The sequence below is a fragment of the Electrophorus electricus genome, chromosome 5, assembly GCF_013358815.1.
Source record: "Electrophorus electricus isolate fEleEle1 chromosome 5, fEleEle1.pri, whole genome shotgun sequence".
Lineage (NCBI taxonomy): Eukaryota > Metazoa > Chordata > Actinopteri > Gymnotiformes > Gymnotidae > Electrophorus > Electrophorus electricus.
In genome coordinates, this window is record NC_049539.1 from 16827651 (window position 1) to 16847583 (window position 19933).

A 19933-nucleotide genomic window follows, 5' to 3' on the forward strand; every position below is an offset into this window, starting at 1 on the left:
ATTCATGGATAAATTATGATGTCCTTAATTTTGCATGGAACTGTGTGACAGTTCCAAAATAACACATTATAATGGTTTTTAAATTCCTTTGTTTTTTTGTTTGTTAGTTTTTTTTTCTTTTTTTTGGGGGGGGGGGGGTAAGATTTTTTTTAGTTCCTGTGTCTTTTTACTTCTCCATGCTAATTATGTCTGTTAAAGTTTAAAGAATTTCCAACATATTTTCAAAGTAAAGAGAAATAACTAGTATGACTTTAATACCTGCTGCATTAATCATTTGTTCATGCCACAACAGTGCCAATGACTGCTCTGTTTTTTGTTGCCAGGCAACCATACAAAACACAACAGAGAGAAAATCTAGACTGTATACTGTAAAGTTTTATACTGTAAAGAAGAAAAGACATGATCGTTTAATAAACAAATCCCTTTAATGGGTTTGGGAGCATTTTCTGTCCCTATCCTAATGGCCCATCAAACACTCACATCGGCTATTGCCAAGCTTGTTCACAGCCTGTGTTTGGAAAATTATCCCTGTGGCCAAGGAGGCTGGGTGAGTGCAGGAATCCCTAATAACAGAATATAGATTTAGATTTGCATTGTGCTGTAGTCAAAGAAACAGTCAGTATTTATAGGTTTTATTTCTTTGGCTTTGAAGTAGCCTAGATGCTTTATTTCAGTCAATGTAGCCAATACAGGATACCACCAATTGTAAAATTGGTAAGACAAGCCTGAAAACAGGAAAACCAAATTTTGATTTAGCAGTATAAACCACATTTTGGAGAATCTGATGACCTCAGTAGTGAGATTGGAGGACTTGTTCCCGAGGAGGAGATAAGTAATCGGCTAGAGCTCCTACAAACCCCACTGTCACCATGGCGAGAAGAAGGCAGCTGGAGTCCTCAGGTGTCAGTGCTGAAAGAATTGGCAGTGAAGACACAAAACTACCTGAACAGTAACTTCATATATTCATTCTTCACAACTCTACGTGTTGTGGACAAAAAGGTATATTGTAATTTTACTTTTTTGTACCAAAAGCTACTTCATAGTGGCATATCAAAGATAAGAAAATATAAGTTACGTGCACTGAAGCAGACAGGCTAACTTTACTGAAAATGGTTGACGGAAATGACTTTAGAATTTGTCAGATGTGCTGAGCATCTCATGAGCAGGGCATCACATTAAATTCTTTAATGCAAAATAATTTTTAACAATGTAAAATGTTACTTTATTGGCATGATTTAATTTTGTCCCTTGGCAACATGTCATATTCCAATAATAGAACACAGGTGACATTTAGAATTAAATCACTTTTTGGGGCAATTTTATTGTGTCCAGATTTATTAAGAAGGTGCAGACATACAGATGGACATGGATGTGGTGGATGGTGAATGGGGTCTGCTGTCTGTGTCATCTTCTGGAATAGGTCATAGTTGTGGGCCTGATGGTATACTGTTATGTTACTGTCCCTGTCATGTCAGTTGCTGCCAGGCCTTTGATTTATACTTGTAGTTTCCTGTGCATTTTGACATCAAGTGTGACTGTAAACATGGATTGAAGGTTTCTCTATTTGAAGATGCACCCAGCATCTACCAGTGTGGTCCATAGAGAACATTGGCGTCTTACTGATTGCCCTTATACAGGAAATGGTCTAGGATACAGACCCTTGAGTCTAGATAATCTGTTACATTAAATGATGATTTTTGGAGCATGGGGATTTTGGAGCTTTTACTTGGGGTACTTTAAAAACAGATCAACAGGAAATGGTTAGTTAGACTTTAACCAGGATTTTTTTAATTGCATAAAGATATACTTATCTAAACAAATATAACTAAATATATTATAACTGAAGAATTTATCACGGTGATGACAAGCAGTCAAATGTGTCTTGGTAGGTCTTTGCCATGGGTTCTGAGGTAACTGAAGAGACAAAACTGAGATCCACCTGTGTTTTTGCTGCATGCGTATAGAGAAGATAAGTGAAGGAGCAGAGGTGGAACTTAAAAGCATATCTTTCATCTTGCTGCTGAAGTAGGTAGATTAAAGATTGAAGCCAAAGATTAAAGGGGAAACTTCACACCCACAGAGGGTGAAGGAGTACTTTCCATCTCCTTTTGTTTGCTTTCTATAGAATATTTCCTTTATTGCCAGTTACATTTGTCACCTCTGCTACGTGCTCTATGCCCTCAAATTTGAAGTTGAGATAAGCATACAGTTTTGCTTTCATCAGTTTTCACTTAATGTATTTGTGTGTGTTCAATCCTGATAAAATATGTGTGTACATGCATGTGAGTGCATGCTGTTGCTAACTATGTGCATTCGAATTTTATTCACTCCAGTTTCAACTGTTAGTTATGCTGCAAATGCAATCTAAAAATGGCTGTGGCTGTGATTGTTTTAATTGTGTCATTCATGAAGCTACTCACTGATGTGTTTTAGGTTACAATCATTGATAAGAGAATGTTGCTGTTTGACAGTCTGGAAGAGCTGGTGCTGAGTGCTAACAACATTACTGAACTTCCTTCAGAGAACCTCCCGAAGAAACTACGGGTAAGGGCTTGTACTCTTACAGTAACAGTGCCAATGTATTAGTTCTTGCTCCCACCTTACACCACAGCACCTTTAATATCCTCAATTATATTCTTCCATTGTTAAATGGGTGAGTTCCCTGTGCATATTGTATCTTTCTTTGTACAGTGAGTTGTGTAGTAACAAATGAGTACTTTTTAGATGCAAAGCACCTCATGAAACTGGGTTTTAACTCACTCACATACTCACTCATGGTTAGAAAGCAATAAATTCTTCACAAGATGATGGTGTCACAGTTGTGCTTTGCATTGATAATACTATCTGTCCTTGTTGAAATAGATTTTGTGCAAGTAATGTTTTTAGGGACTTTCATTTTCAGCTCAACACCCTTTGAAAAACCAGTGGATGCTTTTAATCCAGTACATTTCCCCTGACCTTCACTAAAAACACAAAGTAGCCTACAAAAGTGATTTTGGCTTCAAATGCATGCCTCAAAATCCTCATTCTACCCATCCCCTTTGAGGGGATCATTGAGGGGAAGAGAACAAGTCACAAGTGTGGGGCAGGACAATTGGGCGGAGATATAGAGCAGTACAGAAACAAAAACAGAAAAGAACGTTGCAGTGGTGTGGGATGAAATAAGATTGAGATACGCAAGAGCAAGGAAACAAAACAAAAGCACATGGTTGAGGTGAACGATTAGAGAGGGGCAGACAACGTGGAAAAGAAATTATAAAGAACCCCCCCCCCCCCAATGCACAGCTCCCAAGGTGTGAAAAGGAAGGCCCTGACAAAGCTGTGACAGGACCCTAGGCAGAGGAGAAAACAGGGGACTAGAAAACAGACAAAACCGGGCATTGGACCAGGCACTGGGGAATGGGTACCAACAGGGGACCAAGTGACAGGCTAAACAGCAGACTGCTATTCTCAGGATTCCGTTGCACAGTCTGCATCTCAGGTTTTAGCTGGTGTGGTACACCTATGCACCATTCATAGATATAGCAGTATCACTATGGATTTCCATGGTAATCCAAGGGAATGTTGACAAAATTTGATTGTGGATGAGTATTCCAGTTGAATGTCTGTTACCAAGGTATCACAGCTCATTTTATTATAGTGAAGCACACTGTTTCAACACAGTGTATTGAAGCTTATATCAAATTTACTATTCAGATATGACTAGTGATATCCAAAGCTTCTTACATAATTGAAATGCTGGATGGTGATTAAATTGTTTTGGAAGATTTCCACTGACCTCAATCTTGCAAGCTATAAGAGGGTGTCAAATCCCCACACAGTGTTGTAATGGAAAATTGAAAATGTGTAAAATATGGAAGCAATAATATGAAAGAAATGTTCAAACATTTCAGAACATGTTGCCTTCCAGTAGTGTTTTATTAGTTTGCAATATTTTACTCTACTGCATTTTCACACACAAAAAAAGGAAACAAACAAAAAAAAGAATTATTACAGCACTTTAATGACTATACATCATTAATGAATATGAATGGAGTGTAGTATACAGTGCTATGCAGTTGTGAACCTTCATAATTGTTGCAAACCCCCAGGTGTCTCTGTTCTGGTGTCAGCTTTCAATGCCTCAATTGAGTTTCATGCCTCTTGTCGAACCCTAACCCTAACCTATATCCAAAAGAATGAAGAGCATACTGAAGGGTGGTGTGACTGCCACTGGCCATAGAAAGAGAGCGAGAGAGTGTGGCTAGGTGCATGGCTAGGTTTTCCAGGTTGACATGCACCCCTGCAGTTATGATTTAGTTAAATTACATTGTTGTCGATGCTATTTCCTTAGCATTAATGTTGGTTGGTATGTTGTAATGTTGGTGAAACCTTATAGACACTGTAGCTACAAAGCAAGTAATCAAAAGTCATCAATCATTCCTGCCCTATATGAAGTTTATCATTGCAAATTTGGTTCCTGAAAGAATGGAAATCATTCACATTTGTAAAGACTGCTAAGTATACAGATAGCTAGGTAGACAGATAAGACTGATTAAGCATTCTAAATGACATAAATTATTAAAAACAACTTCACATGGCTGGCACACATATACTCTGCTTGACAAAACAAAATTAGTTTACTTGCTGGCCGTGTGACTGGGCTAACTTTAATGCAAATTTTGCAAACAGACAATGGATGTACCGAAAACTTTATGTTGTCCTTTGACATAATTAAAATGATTAAAAACAAATTTTGTATACATGACCATCATAACCAATCCCCTCATATAGAATAATACTTTAAGAATAAGCTTATTGTTGCATTCCTTTATGGGACTGATTTACTGATCAAAGATATACACAAGCGTGCTGTTATGGGGAAAATAGGTCAATTGTAAGGGCCTGTAACAAACAGGGGCCCCATAAAAAGATTATTCCATTAGATACATTTTTTAATTGGGCCCAATATGATATCTTTTCATGGAGCACTAAATCCCTGGTGGCAGCCCTTGAATATACTTAGAATGCTGTCTTAAAATTTTGTGAAGAGGCAGTCGAACCCAGATATAGTGTCACTATGCGGAATTGCCAGCAAAGACACCACACACTGTTACAGTAGTCGATTCCCACAGATGAAGAAGGGGTAGTGGGTCTGGATGCACTGGCGCAAGATTGGCCCAATTACCTGTTCTATGATTTTCTCCCAAATCCTCCTTTGTTGGAAGCTGTACTCCAAATTTACTAGCGCACCCATGAAGTTCTCTTTGTGGCTCCATAATAGCCAGCCAGACCATTTTTCTCTCTGCTTCACTGCTACTTTTTGGCCTTTGCCACAGAGATCAGATCTATTATTTCAAATGGGGGTGTGGCACACTCATCCAGAGCACCTTCATTTGTGGGTGTAGCCTCTGTGCACAGTGACATTTTAGCATATTATGATATTACACTAAGAAATACCTTGGAGAATGCAAGAACTCCATCTAAAAGTCATCTGTATGCTAACCAATGGAAACTGTTCTCTACCTGGTGAGAGATTTCAGAGGTGTCACTAAGACACCATGATTTTCACCATGTGGTATTATGGTTTCTCCAAAGCCTTCTTGATGAAGGTAGATCACCATCCACAGTTAAAGTCTAGATGGATTCAATTTCTGCATGCGGCAGTGGGCATCTCGTCTCTCAATGTGCCCTGACTAGTCTGTAGTTTTCTGAAAGGCACAAGGCCACCACCACATGCACCTTGTGCTGATGATACAGACACACACAGAGATGTTCACCACGAGAGTGAGAGAAATTAACAATCCAGCATTAAATGAAGCCACTTAAAGAAAACACTAGTGTTACACAAAGAAGAAATATGCTTGCCTTCTAACGTCTAGGGACAGTCAGATGAACTGAGAGGGAAGAGAATCCAAGCATGAGTGCACAGGTGCGTCTCCGCTATTAAGAGAAATGGAGAAACCATCTTCTTTCCAAGAGAAAAGGACCATCACTTTTGACCTTTAAAAGTTGTTCTGAGTACCTGCAACCCTTCCTGCTATCCTCACAGTTTAACCTGTTTAGTACAACAAACTGTACAGGAGAAATGTCTTAGAACTTATTCTGAGTTTAAAACTATTTCAGTTAAATGGAATAGTATTCTTTTTGACCTTGTCATGGATGTGATTACTTAGTGCATTAGGTGTATGCTTTAGGTTTGTGAGAAACTGGGGCATTATTCACATCTTTTTTGCAGCATGCATTAATAAGTACAGAATAGCACAGAAATACTTGAAAACATATTTGAATGAAATCACACACTTGAATGTAATCACAATCTTTTATATGGCTTGGGTTGGCTGACAAACGATCATTTGATGATCTTTCCTTTCTGATACATTAAAAGGTTCTGGAACTTTATGGCAATCAGATTTCCTGTCTCAAGAGTGTGAACACCCATCCTCCTCCTCCTCTCCAGCATCTAGGCCTAGGACACAACTGCCTCGGCTCTCCAGAAGACATCCAGTACTTTACTGCTAATCTTTGGTAAAAGCACAGTTTTCACAAGAGACCTTTTTTAAGGAACCTATAATAGATGCACATTAAATGGATGCATCACACATGCATTTGAGGCTGCTTTATTTCATTATTAGAAAATCCAATTTGCATCAAAACCAACTTGCAACATACAGAGCAAAACTGAAGGACACAAAGAGAAATTAGGAGAAAGAACTTGGAGGAAAATTAAAACAAATTAGAGGATTTGTACCATTGTAAAGTGAGTGAACAGGTGAATTCTAAACTATTGGGAGTCCCCACTGTCTGACACAGCTTCAAATATCACTTGCCCCATCACACCTGATCCAACTCGTGCAGGGATCAGTGATTAGATAAGAAGCTGGCTCAAGAGTGTTCCTTCTTCCTTTTATCCAATTTGATCATGCAATCATTTTATATGTCCAAGATATTATCCATATGTTCATATTATTTAATATAAATCAATGAATCATGATTATTACACAACTGCATTATTGTTACTGTTTGTTTATTTGTTTGTTTGTTTGTTTGGTATTTCAAATTCTACCCCTGGGTCCGCTTAAATAAAATACACAACTTTTTTTTTTTGTTCTCCTTGCACCTGTAACTTATCACTAATTTTTTCTTCTGTTTTGTAAACTGTCAGATTCCCTGTTTTATTGTGTCACATTAATCTAAAATGATACACCACATTCACTGCAGTAACCCAGTTTGCACAATTAAATTATGTTCTTTTGCTCCCTAAAGGCCCAAGCTGGTGTCTCTAGATCTGAGTTGGTCTGGCTTTACAGAGCTGTATGCGCTGGTGGAGACTCTGTCAACATTGCCCTGTCTACGAAGTTTAATTCTAGAGGGCAACCCTCTGACACTAACACCACTGTACCCGGGCTTTGCACTGGACAGCCTGTTCCGCTTGCTCTATCTGGATGGAACTCAAGTGACACCAGAGACCCGCCATCGTGTCAATGGCCTTGCACAACTCAAAGGTAACACTTGAGTTGTGTGTGTGTGGGGGGGGGGGGTTGTGCCACTGGAGCAGTATGAATCATTTGATATGAATTTGCACTTGCTAAACTATGTTAGAATCATCAGGACACCTCCCTGGGTCTGGTCAAATTTTAATTACATTTTAATTTAATTCAAGTTTCACTAAAAGCCACAACACAGTCACAGCCATAATCACAGCTCAAATGTACAGCCTGTGCAATACAGTTATTAATCATCTACAAAAATTGGAACACCACCCATGAAGCACAACCTTTACAAGTAAAATAATGTTTATTGATTGATTAACAGTAAGAAATGCATTAAATAGTAGAATGAAGGAGGGAAAGGTGAATAAGGACCATAGATATGTAATTTTCTAAGACAGAGCTTTAACAAAAACAAACCAAACAAGGCTTTGGTGAACTGAGCAGGATTAAGAAAATAAATTTTGTAAGGTGGTCTCAAACCCAGGTCAGCTGGGTGAGCAACCACGCTCTAACAATGGTGGGCCCGTGTGCCGAACAGTTAGAGCTTGGGTCAGGTAAAACAAAAAGGAAAAACTAAACACCACGCCGAGCGTGGAAAAAAGGGAGAACAAACGACGCCAGGGAAAGAAATGGCAACCCCGATGTACTGGGGAAAACTCAAACTAAAACTTCCCAAACAAAACCAGAAAACAGGGAGGAACTTGAATGGCTAAGGGAGGCCTCCGGAGAGAGACAGACTCGAGAGGAGGGGACGTGTGAAAACATGAACACCCTCACAGCACAGAAGTGAGGTGTAGCACGATAGCTCACAGACCTCGATACCTTGAACTACCAGCTAGCCGCTTGGCTCATAACTTTGGCAAAGACCCAGCATTGACTGGCTGGTTCACTGGGCTTATATAAGGTCTGTTGGTTGTTAAGCCTGATTAGTGGCGTGGTTGACTCGAGGCCTCCCTCTGGTGGCCGGAGGGGCCTCGGCCTGGTGCCAACCCTCACAAATTTTAAATCAATTATTAAAACAACAGAGGAAGGGAATTCATGGGGACTGATTACGCCACAAAACAAAGGCAGGCTACAATTCCCTAAAATAATTATAATCTACAAGAATTACAGCTATGAGGAAAGCTGTGCCTTACTCTCGGTCAGTGAATTCCCCAAATTCAAAAGATGGCTCAGTCAAAGAGCTGCCTTTATCCACAATCTCCTTGGATGACGGTGCATCCTTACCAGAAGGCTCTGCATTCTGTGCCTATCTTTGTTAAAGATTCTGGAACTAATTAATCGCTGGCCAAACGACAAACACTTGTCTCTTTCAGTAACAAACAACAGCAGTAACAACAACAACAACAACAACAACAACAACAAACAGCTACTTAAAAATATAGGTAACTGAGACAGAGTGTGATGAGGGCATTAATACAAGCACAAAGTAAAAGAGACAACAAAACAAATAAAACACTTGGATCTAACTATGCACACTCAAAGGCATGCTTATGCACATTTATATGCTGACATGTTTCTCCAAAAAAAATTGTTCCTTGTGTTTTCTTAATTATTATTTTCATAATTTTTAAAATGAATAAACACTACACTAACACTTCCGTTCACATCGGTTATGCTACTTGGGAACCACACCATCCAATAATTGTAAAACTGAAAAAAGAAATCTCCGTTATGCAGTGATTAAGAAAAAAGTCAAAATTACCAGAAGTATGGAATGTGAGTAATAAAGTCAGAATCATGGATGTCGGGTGATCCCCGAATGTTATCACAAGTTTAGTAATCATCGCAGCGTAGCACAAATGACATTAAAATATTTTCAAACAAAATCTAACACAAAAGTTTTCAGTGTCGCTCATAATTACCGCAACTGTAACCCTTGTCTATATTGTTACTGACAACTCTGGTCATTGTAGTTTTTCCCCATTATCTCTTGTAATAAGCTAGTCTTTGTCTCTTTAAGCTGTGGAGAAATCTGGAAAACAAAACCAACGAAAAAAATAAGTAAAGGTATCTTGTTAACAGAGTTGTAATAAATAATGGTTAAATTTAGTGCAAATTATTATTGGAACACTTTGTGTACAACAAGTTTGTTTACTAGTTTTCTGCACTACCGCTGAATAAACTCTGTTGCATTTGAAGGCAAGGTTTGTACAGACGCTGATGTCATCGTGAGTGTTAAAAAGATACGTGGCATTCCTGCTCTGCTGCTAAATGATGGCATACCTGAATTCCCCCTCATCAGTCACAGCTATTCTGTCTCCTATGAATTTCTTGATCGACTTCAATACCAAAAAAATGTATGTCACACGTATTTTCACATTGTTTTCAGTCAGAATGGCATCTTATTTTGACCAGCTGTAAGCTTGTGAGCTTCAGTACACTTGCTGTCAAGTCAAACAGACACATTTAACTTAACTCAGTTACAGAGACTTGACTATAAATTCAAGTAACTGGTAATGTGTGCCTAAATAACTACACATACAAGTATATTGTGTTTCTCACATTTTTCACATCTCACATTTCTTACAGATTAAAATGGAGGGTCATACTTTGGCCAATATCCCTCAGAATCCAAAACTGGATCTCTTCAAAACAAGTGGAGAAGACCAAAATCAAGGTTCACTACTGAATGGGAAACCTTTATGTCACCCTCATTTTTAACTCACACTTTGTTATATGGAAAACAGGTGTCTGTGCATAACATGAATATACATCACAAGTATTAAGCATGATTAGCTCAGCTTACTACTGTTTGTTTCTTAAGCTTTCATTAATATTTGTCAAAACACGCTAGTATGACAAACATATAGCACCATTCTTTTAATGTTATAATACATATTTAACAAAATGTGTTGGAGAAGAGGGTATGAATCAAAATTAGAACATGAATCAGACATGAATCAAGCATTGAAAATACTTGATTCATGCAAAGAAATGGAGTGTCCTTGCACACACCAGCAGAATTGTATAACTTGGTCTAAAGCTTTTGAGTGTTTTCCTTCTCTCTTTGTTTTTTTCTTTTTCTTTTATTTTTTATTAAAATGTATTTACTTTAGGTGTGCTGATTTTGAGAAATGCCCAAAGTGCACATCACCTGGCCACTGGCCACCACCCGACTGACATTTATGATGTTACACAGAAACTCTTATTTAGTTTCTCTCTCTCTCTTTCTGTCCCTAAGACCTTGGCATTCCATTAGTGATGAACAGTACTCCAAAGCAAGGATGGGCTGAGGTTATTGAGTTTAACTATTCCAGTACACATCGTATCAGCAACCTTGTCACTCTCAAGAACTTCTTTCTCAGAGGTCTTTGGCTAACTGTGGAAGAGGAAAAGGTATAATATCAACACAAATTAGGCTTGTACAATTTTTACTTTACAAATTAGGCTTGTACAGTTTGTGAGCCAGGAATGGGTCTCAAATTGTAAGTTCAGAATAGGATGAAAAGCTTTAACTAAGGTTATATTTATGTGTCTTTTATTTGGCAACATCAGGTATCTTATTTTGTCTACAGATTCTATCATGGCCTGCACCTTCTGCAGAAGGTACTGGAGCCAAAACATCAACAGATAAGAAAAGAACAGAGGTAGAGGACGGTTTCTATACATTAGGCCTTGAGGTTGGACACTTATTACAGTAGTGGCACCCTCATTAATGTTAACATCAAATATTTGTAGATAATTCTTCAGATAAAAGCAAACCTTGAAGCTATTTTTTATGTAATATATGAAATCAACCTCTAAGAGAAAACAACACACAAACACAGCCTCACTAATTATGATTGTTTTATGATTTTAATCTTTTTAAAGTAAATATGCCCCTAAGCTCTTGCCAGAATAAGATAGTCTTGACTTGAAGTTCCAACTGTATTTTTGTCCAGGAGAGGGTGTTGCTTCTCTTAAATATTTTGAGGTGCTTAATGTATAAAGTTGGAACTCAGAATCTCTGAAGCCATTGTCTTGAACTAGAGAAACCCTTTGGCAACTTTGCCTTAAAAAATAAAGTTCTGAATAATTTATAAGGGGCAATGCTATTAGGAAACAATTTCTGAATATCAATTAATTGATGTGCATCTTGCTTTTAGAGACTGCTGACAGATTATACTAATAACACTAAGCAGTAAAAACATTATAAGATATTTGATGATATTTAAATGCATGATATGCACATTACAACCAAATGTATTGCTAAGTATGTGTCTAACCAGCAACATTTTACCCATAAAGAGCAGTTCTCTGCAAATTCAGTGCAAGTCATGTACTTTCAGAAAATATGTGTAGCTTGTTTGATATTTAAAAGTGCATCTTTATGATTTTCTCTACACTCTGTACCAGGGTCAAAAATTAAAAGATAAGAAGAAAAGGGAATCCATCCTCAACTTGATACAAGAAGCACCTGTCAAACGAACCCTTGGTGTGATTCATGTGGAACTCAAAGATCTGGTAGGAGGAAAGGACAAAATTCAAGTGGAATGTGACTTAGGGGTGCTGTTCAGTGAACAGACCATCAAGACTGCAGTAACCGCAGAAAAGGTAGGACAACCCAGTCCCAAGGACTACTGGAAGTTGTTCAAACAGAAAGCCCCTTTACATAATCCTTTATCTGCAGAAATCTTACTACATTTATCATGATACAGTTTTGTTGGTAAGCTATTTGGATTAGTTAGCTACGTATATTTTCTATACCGTTTCTATACCATTTCAACTATATAAAGAGTATATGAAATGGTTTCAGTGTTATTTGATATATCCTTTTTTATGTACCTCAATAATAACAGAACCTCAATAATAACAATAAAAAAAGAAAGTGCATGTACTAAAATGTCAGCAATTGTAGTAGTACCAGGTAAGTATAATTAGTAGTTTATGTGTTTTTAAATGATATGCCACATATGGATACTCCCTGAGTGAACTGGTACAGTACTAATTGTAGGACAGTCTCATAATATTAATGTTTAAATCAAATACAGCATTACATATGTCATTGTAAGAAGCTGCTTTGAGTAAACTGTTCATTAGCTGCATACTAGCACAACACTGGGCAGAGGACTGGGCCTTCAATGGTTCTTTTGTAAGAATGATGTCAGATGGGATATTTCCAGAAATCACAAGTTACGTGAGTGGTTCCATCTTCTCTCAGGACACGTTTCCTGTCAACACGCCCACCTTTTGACACACCCACTCTCCTTTGCACCCACTACTCTGACCTGCATAGACTCATGTCTCCTGGTGAACAATGCTGCGTGATTTTAATCACAGCTGGTGTGCATATACAGAAAGAGTATCTCTGGCACATTGGCTCTGGGCCATACCTCCTCTGGCCACGAGAGGTCAGCTTCTGTAAAAAACTTAGTCCTCCCCCCTCTTAGGTCCTCACTCTAAGGAAACAAGGAAAAGATGCGAGGATGGTGGAAATAAGGCTAAATGGTTTTACAAACTAAGATGTCTTTAGGCTTGTTCAAGATGAGCTGTGCGTCGCCTTGATATATATTTTTCCCTTTCTGCTCAAAGGAAAGGCAGGGTAAGCTCCATCCTGATAACACTCTTTGTTGCTTCTGACATCAGGATTATGACCTTTGCATGCAAGACCTCAAACTCCTCGATGGATTTCAGCCAATGGAAGCCCCAGTTTTCTGGTGCTTCCATAGAGGGCAATGTTGCTCAAGCTCCTTGGCAGACCAAGCCTTCTCCTCAAGAAGGCAGCTCTCATTTTCAGATCTGAGATGGTGGCGATCAGGAACTCACAGAGGAGCACTGGCCACGGTATCCTTGAAAAAAAATCCTGTGCTTGTAAAGCCACGCAGTGAAGTTTACTGGAAGGCCCATCTTTTTAACATTTTTCAGAGATCCCTCCAGCTCCTTGCAGGTGTTCTTAATAAATGTTGTAGGCCTGAGGCGGTATCTCTCTACACACCCGCACAAACCAGCCCCACTTCCAATCACCTGACTGCTGATCACTTGCATCTGTGCCTTGTTTGCCTCTTTGGGTTCTACCTCTGATCTAAGTCCACAGGAGCCCTCGTCTAATGCTGCTCAAACTTATTGCTCTCTGTGTAACTGGTGCCCTGTGTTAAATCACTTTGCTCCAAAAATCTGTTGCGTCTACATGCCTTGACCTTTACTCTCGGTGCATGGTGCTTTTCTTTATGTTTTGCATTGCCCCAGGTTATTGGTTTGGCTCATGTTTGTTCTTTATGGAGAATAAAGAAACTCCAGTTTACACACTCCCATCCCACTTCCTCCATGTTGTCATCACAGATTTTCAAACAAAATATGTTTACATATTTTATACAATAACAAACAGTAGTTGGACATCTTTAATGTTGCCGCTTTCTGATAGACTCTTGAAAATGTGCTGCATGATTCCATGGAAATGTTTAGCCTAAGCAGAGAGATAGAATCTTTGAAAGCAGTAAGTTCACAGCTGTTTGTACATTTAATGTGCGAAAATGACCAGAAATTCTGTATAATATTTACTAAACACTAAAGTTTACAAACACTGATTTCTGGAGGCTTCTCTGCATAGAAGCCCTGCTTTAGCATCTCAGCCAGGTACTCAAGTGATATAGAACCCTGGTTATCTGGCTCAGGTACATGAAATTAAGCTCAGCTATAATGTGGACTAGCTGGGCTTCACCAAGAACTGGCTCAAAAATGCCTGCTAAAAACGACAGAATTGTCACATAAAGCTGTGGTGGTGTTTATATATGTTGACTGGGAAAACCAGGAAGTGAATTTCACCTCAACCTTGTGTTCATGAAGGCCGGTGACTTTTTGTAAGCAGTGTATATAGTGTGCTTACATGATGCTCTTGGAATATGGGACGCTCTCAAGAGCAGTCTAATATTCCTGGGTTGTTATATAACCTTGTATCATAATCAGAACTAATCCCATGAGATGGTTGCCAGTATCTTTCTGGATTAACCACAATGACTTGCAAATGTGCTTTGTATTCTCTATCAAAAGGATTCCCTCATGTTAGCATATTTAGGTTAGCATCAATATCTGGCTTTTTTGTGCATATTTAAATGCTCAGAGATTCGATAAAGCAGTACATCTTCAGTCTTCATTAGAAGACAGCCAGTGTATCAGCTGTACAGACAGTCAGTGAACGTTTGTTCCACCACTTGGGTCGTAAGACAGAGAAGATCGCAAACCAATGGAAACCAAATTCAAAATCTGATAAGCAAGTGATGAGAGAAACTGAAAACAGATAAGAATTTAACCACTGCTCAGAATTACAGTACTAATGCTTTCAAGCCTTCATGCAGAAACACAGATGAGAGGGATTTAAACACACTTAGTAATGCACAGCGGTGTGTGACAAGTAATCAGAATTCCAGGAATACCAGCATGAGGAGGCAACAACCTGAACAGTCATGACAGCCTCTGCTTCTCACATTCATGTCACATCTTACCTTGTCTATAACAATTTGTTCTATAGGAATATACCAATAAACCCAAAGAAGATATGAAAGAGGACAAGAAAGAAAAGTCAAGTGGAGATACAAGCGGTCAAAGGAACAGAGCTTCTTCAAAAGGTGATAACTTGGCATAGATTCCATGTGTCTCTTAGTATCTTAAAGTATCTTAAATTTCCGATAGCAAATATATGATATAATCATGTAAAAGTCCCAGTTACTTTCATTTCACTAGCAAACATCAGAAGCATTAAAGCTACACACAATCATACTGAAATAGCTTAGGTTAAATGACAAGTAGAATATAGATCATTCACACATTTATTTTGATACATGTTTTACCCTGTTTGAGAGACAACATGCACAGTGAAGCTAGCAGTACAACTCTGTGGGGTTGTTTCAGGTTCTCCTGTTTTCTCCCCATGTCCATCATTCTCATTAATTCACCTTTGCCTTTACTGCTCAGGTTTCTGAGCCAAACAGTAATGTTACAGCACAAGATACATTCAGTGAGGATCTTATATGCCAGCTCTGTTTGGTCAACTTAAATGTATCTAGCTCTCTGAAAACGTGTTCCCAATGCAGGTTTCTTTTATATATAAAAATCACGATCCTCAACACTCAAGAACCTTTGTAGAAATGTGACAATGTGGTCCTAGTCATTATTTCATCAGTCTCCATCACTGCAAGTGGTGAGTGATGAGCCATATGTCTTCTATTTATAAAGATCTTCCTTCCTATATTCATGTCCAGGGTGTTCAGCTGACAATTCTAATGGGTAGTGACATGTTTCAAATACTGAATGTCATTAAGCGTTTCCTGCTTACTAAACATCAAAGGCAGAGACATCTGCATATTTTAATAGATAAAAATGTGTTTCTGATAAAATTACATTAGGCAACAAAATTGTAACTTTTTTGTTTCACAAACAAAAAAAAGTCGCTTGCGTAACATTGAACAGTTAGGAGACGGACGCATGTACAGAGAATAGTGAGATTTATTAGGGGCAAATCCAGAACTGTAATCATTGGAACAGTCAAGGGTCATCAAACCAATGTGGAGAGACTGGGAATACATGATAATCAAAAAGAAACAAAAAGCACAATGAAAAAAGAGGAAGCAGGCTACAACAAAGATACAAGCATCGATAATAAAGATAACTAACAATGGCGATAAAAAGAAGGTTCTGAATCACAGGTAGAGGCTAAGATTTAACACAATGACCAGCAAAGCAAACAGGGACCAAGACAGGGTTTAAATACACATACTAATAAGAATTTAACAAGACACAGGTGCTACAAATGAAGGGCTGAGAAAATGAAACACGGAACCAAAACAAATACATGAGACAGGGTAACCATGGCAATAAGGACGCTAAGAGGGGCCAAATGTGAGTTTGTGACTATATATTGTCACTATCAACACAAAGAAAAGTTGTTACTGTACTTTTTAATCTGAAGTAGAATGTCTTTTTTAGAATTTTTCTCTCATTCAAGTTATTTATATTATGTATTCATAAATAAGGCTGTTATTACACTTACCATATGTACAAATAAACTTTCAAAATGAACAATGCATGATTTCTACCCTTATTTGGCCTCAGGAACATCCCCCTTCAGTGTCCAACTGTAGTCTGCCAACATAGGAGGTATACACTTTCCTTGGGAGCACATTTACATACTATACATAATGAAATACAAGTATACTAGAACAAAAAAAAAAATAATACGAATGACAAAAATTTAGAAAATATATTTGGATTAGTCATGCAAAAATACATAAAGTGTTTTTGCAGAAAGAAAAATCATTGTTGTCCAGTGTTATTATTGTAAATAGAAAGCAATATAGGAAAAATACACCATCTTGATTATGCCAATACTTAAAACTAGCCCATTGAAGATTGCTTTATTTATATTTTCACTTTATATGCAATCTATGAGAAAATCTTTGATCCATAAAAGGTCCATTATTTGATACAACAATCGGTAAAATGTATCTGTATAGTATTAAATGCCGAACTAAAATATGTACATCACATTCTGGGATAGGTTTTAGACTGTCATACATACACAATTTCACAAATTGCAAATATTTCATATTCAGTGCCTCCATGTCTTTTGCATAAATGTATTTGTTAGAAACATCATTAACAAATATTTCCATTGTCTTGCCCAGTCATCAAAGCTATCTGCAGTTAAGGAGCTCAGAGATTGTTTGATGTTATAGACTGAGATGTCTTTAACAGGGGTTATGGAAACATTGGTGAAAACACAGAAATTTTATGCAGTTCAATATAACACACACACACACACACACACACACACACACACACACACACACACACACACACACACACACACACACACACACACACATATATATATATATATATATATATATGTGTGTGTGTTTGGTTTTGTTTTACACTGATGACACTCACCTGAGTGGGTCTGGAACATTTGGACCCAAATGTTTTATTTCCTCCCTTTGGACCTTATAATTGTTTTTAACCTTTGAGTAAAATCTGGTCTATTTGCCCTTTTAAAACAGCTACATTCAGGCATTTGGATGCTCTACCTCAGAGATAATGAACATTACAGGTGCTTGCATCCATTTTTACATTACTGTGTAGTGAAACCTGTGATTATTGTGCCAAATTGTATCTTCAAATATCTTTCAAAAATCTGAATAATCCCAACAGATTTGTTCTGGAAATTAATAGGGGATTTGGAAACATTTTATTGTTGTTAAATTATACAATCAAGTCTTTTGTTGCTTCTTTTACCAGAAAAAGGCAAAGGGCAGAAGGACAGTGCAACTGAGGGCCCAGATCATGAAAATATCCCTTCCAAAATGGAGCATCTAATCGTGGAGTTCAGCATTGAACTGGAGAAATGGTCCTCTGTTGACCAATACCTGAAGTCAAAGAAATAGTCAAGCTCTGTACTTAATGTCCTTTTCCACTCGGCACTGCAGTGATGTTTCAATTATCTTTTATAAACAATTAAATACAGTGCTTTTCCTCGGTGTTAACAAGAGCTCTTAAATATGTGTTAAAACTCTTCGCCCCTGTTCCTGTGCTGGGGTAAGAGCATGGATGTGTAGCTAGCTTCTGTTGGAACTTTAAGTGAAATGATACTTGTGCTGCTCATGGCAGAATCTGCACTACTTATTGTAGTTTGCTCTCTATTTTCAAAAGCCTGAAAAATATTCAGTTGTTTTCTTTTGCTCATTTTTTAGGCTATGTATTTGCTTGTTAACACAAGGTAAGATAAACATCAACATTGCCAGTTGCGATTAAGCTCAAGAAATGTTGATCGTGGAATGACCTGTAGTCAGTGATGTTAACACCAATCATCAGCCTTGGAATATATTTACATCATAATATATTTATTTCATATGTAAGTAGAAATAGTGGACAGAGCCAAAAAAAAATGCATCTCATTCTCAAGCACATTATTAAATTAAAAGACTCCAAGGACATTATCTGATGTTGTCACAATCTTATTTTCAACATAGAATGTTAATGAACAAGACCATAAAAATGTATGCATGGTGCATACAGGATTACGTCGGCCAGTGCCAGTGTTCCAGTTCAATAGCCCCAACCATGCCGGTGCTATGCCAGTGTTAATGCTGTGTTAAGAATAATCTTGTCAGCAGTAGCCTGGTAGTCAGAAAGTGACCAGTGAGGAATGTGATAGAGAGTGTTACAAATAATGCATGACAATATATGGGCTGCAGTCTGTAATTGTACAGTTATGGTGAAACACAAGAAAATGCTTCATTTTTTCTTTTTGTATACATTTCTTACAGCAGTATTTAGAGCTGTATGGATAAGGCCATCAGTCAGTTTTCTGCCACATAATTTGAAAATGAGCTTGTGTTTGTCTTCATGGGTAGTTTCCCAGTGTGTTAATCTGATGCATGCGTTATGCATGTCTTGGTATCATTAGCATCACAATACTTAATATATAAATATCTAAAAAAATATTGCAAACCTATTTAAGGCTGCTTATTATTAAAAGATAGTTATATAAAAAGCTTGATAACACTTGATCCATTTAAGGGACAGTATCTGTTGGAGATGCTTTTAAATATTGGGAAAAGAGATGAAATATAAAAATGACAGAATTAAACACTAATTTCAGACAGTATGATATTTGATATAGTGTATGATATATGATATAGTGTAAATGTCAGATACATATATCTATTTTGTTGAGACTACGCCTCTTTCTGCCTTACCTCTGTGAACAGTCTGTAAAACTCATTGGTGAGGTCACATTCAATTTTTTGAAGTAAACTTGTTAGATGTGACCAGAGGTCAATAACCTGAAGGTTAATATTTGCAGTCATAGCATAAATAATCTAAACCTCTCATTCATATACATAAATAGGCAAATTTTCATCGAAAGCACAAAAGCCTCATAAAGTCGCATTTAGAACAAATTCTGTGCTGAAATTTGTGCCAGTGCCTTTCTGTGTTCTCATATTTACAGAATGATAAATATGACTGATTGCTGCTTTGTGAAAACATCTGTTGTAAAAAGAGCTATATAATAATTTCAAAAAATTCTATTTATTTATTTTTGAATGGGAAGAGAGCAGCTACACTTTGGAACAGAGGGGTGAGGTTCACTGGTTCCAACAAGACTGGTAGTTGTAATAGCACCAACTTCTGTTTAGTAGAGGTCAATGCACCAGCTCTTGGGAGTGATAACATTTTTGGCTTTCTTTCTAATTATTTTTTAATTTATTATTTTAGGCCTACTTGATTACAGGTTAGCCTTATAGTAGACTAACAAAAGGAGTGCTCTGTTATTGTCAAAACAATGTTATGAGGAAATTGTGTGTAAATTAAGATGCTAGATTTATAAAATGATTTTATTTTTTAAATATACAAGAGAAACATTTAAAACAAAGGCAATCAGAATAAGTGTAAAAAAGATAAGCCAACTCAAATGAGGTGAAACAATAATTGGATACACTTTTTGGAGTCAAAAAGTGGGTACAAATACAGCTAAGCCGAGGTTA

The 19933-nt window shown here is 37.5% G+C and overlaps 1 protein-coding gene across 2 annotated transcripts; it reads left to right on the plus strand.

The window, feature by feature from the left end:
- Positions 1–398: 398 nt before the first annotated feature.
- LOC113576924 (leucine-rich repeat-containing protein 43) lies at positions 399–18153 on the plus strand. Of its 2 annotated transcripts, XM_035526575.1 has the most exons (12): positions 399–547; positions 757–999; positions 2434–2544; positions 6368–6507; positions 7246–7484; positions 9615–9772; positions 10005–10092; positions 10657–10811; positions 10991–11062; positions 11811–12008; positions 14920–15016; positions 17685–18153. In XM_035526575.1, the coding sequence occupies exons 1-12, from the start codon at positions 428–430 to the stop codon at positions 17828–17830; spliced, it is 1767 nt and encodes a 588-aa protein (XP_035382468.1). In that variant the 5' UTR covers positions 399–427; the 3' UTR covers positions 17831–18153. The 2 variants fall into 2 exon arrangements, with proteins under 2 accessions (XP_035382468.1, XP_035382469.1); XM_035526576.1 differs by lacking the exon at positions 757–999.
- Positions 18154–19933: the final 1780 nt, after the last annotated feature.

Bases quoted from the DNA above. Each gene is read 5' to 3' on its own strand.
- LOC113576924 (XM_035526575.1), top strand. From the start codon at position 428: ATGGGTTTGGGAGCATTTTCTGTCCCTATCCTAATGGCCCATCAAACA. The intron at 9,773-10,004 runs GTATGTCACACG...CATTTCTTACAG, and splicing joins GACTTCAATACCAAAAAAAT to ATTAAAATGGAGGGTCATAC. The intron at 10,093-10,656 runs GTTCACTACTGA...TCTGTCCCTAAG, and splicing joins TGGAGAAGACCAAAATCAAG to ACCTTGGCATTCCATTAGTG.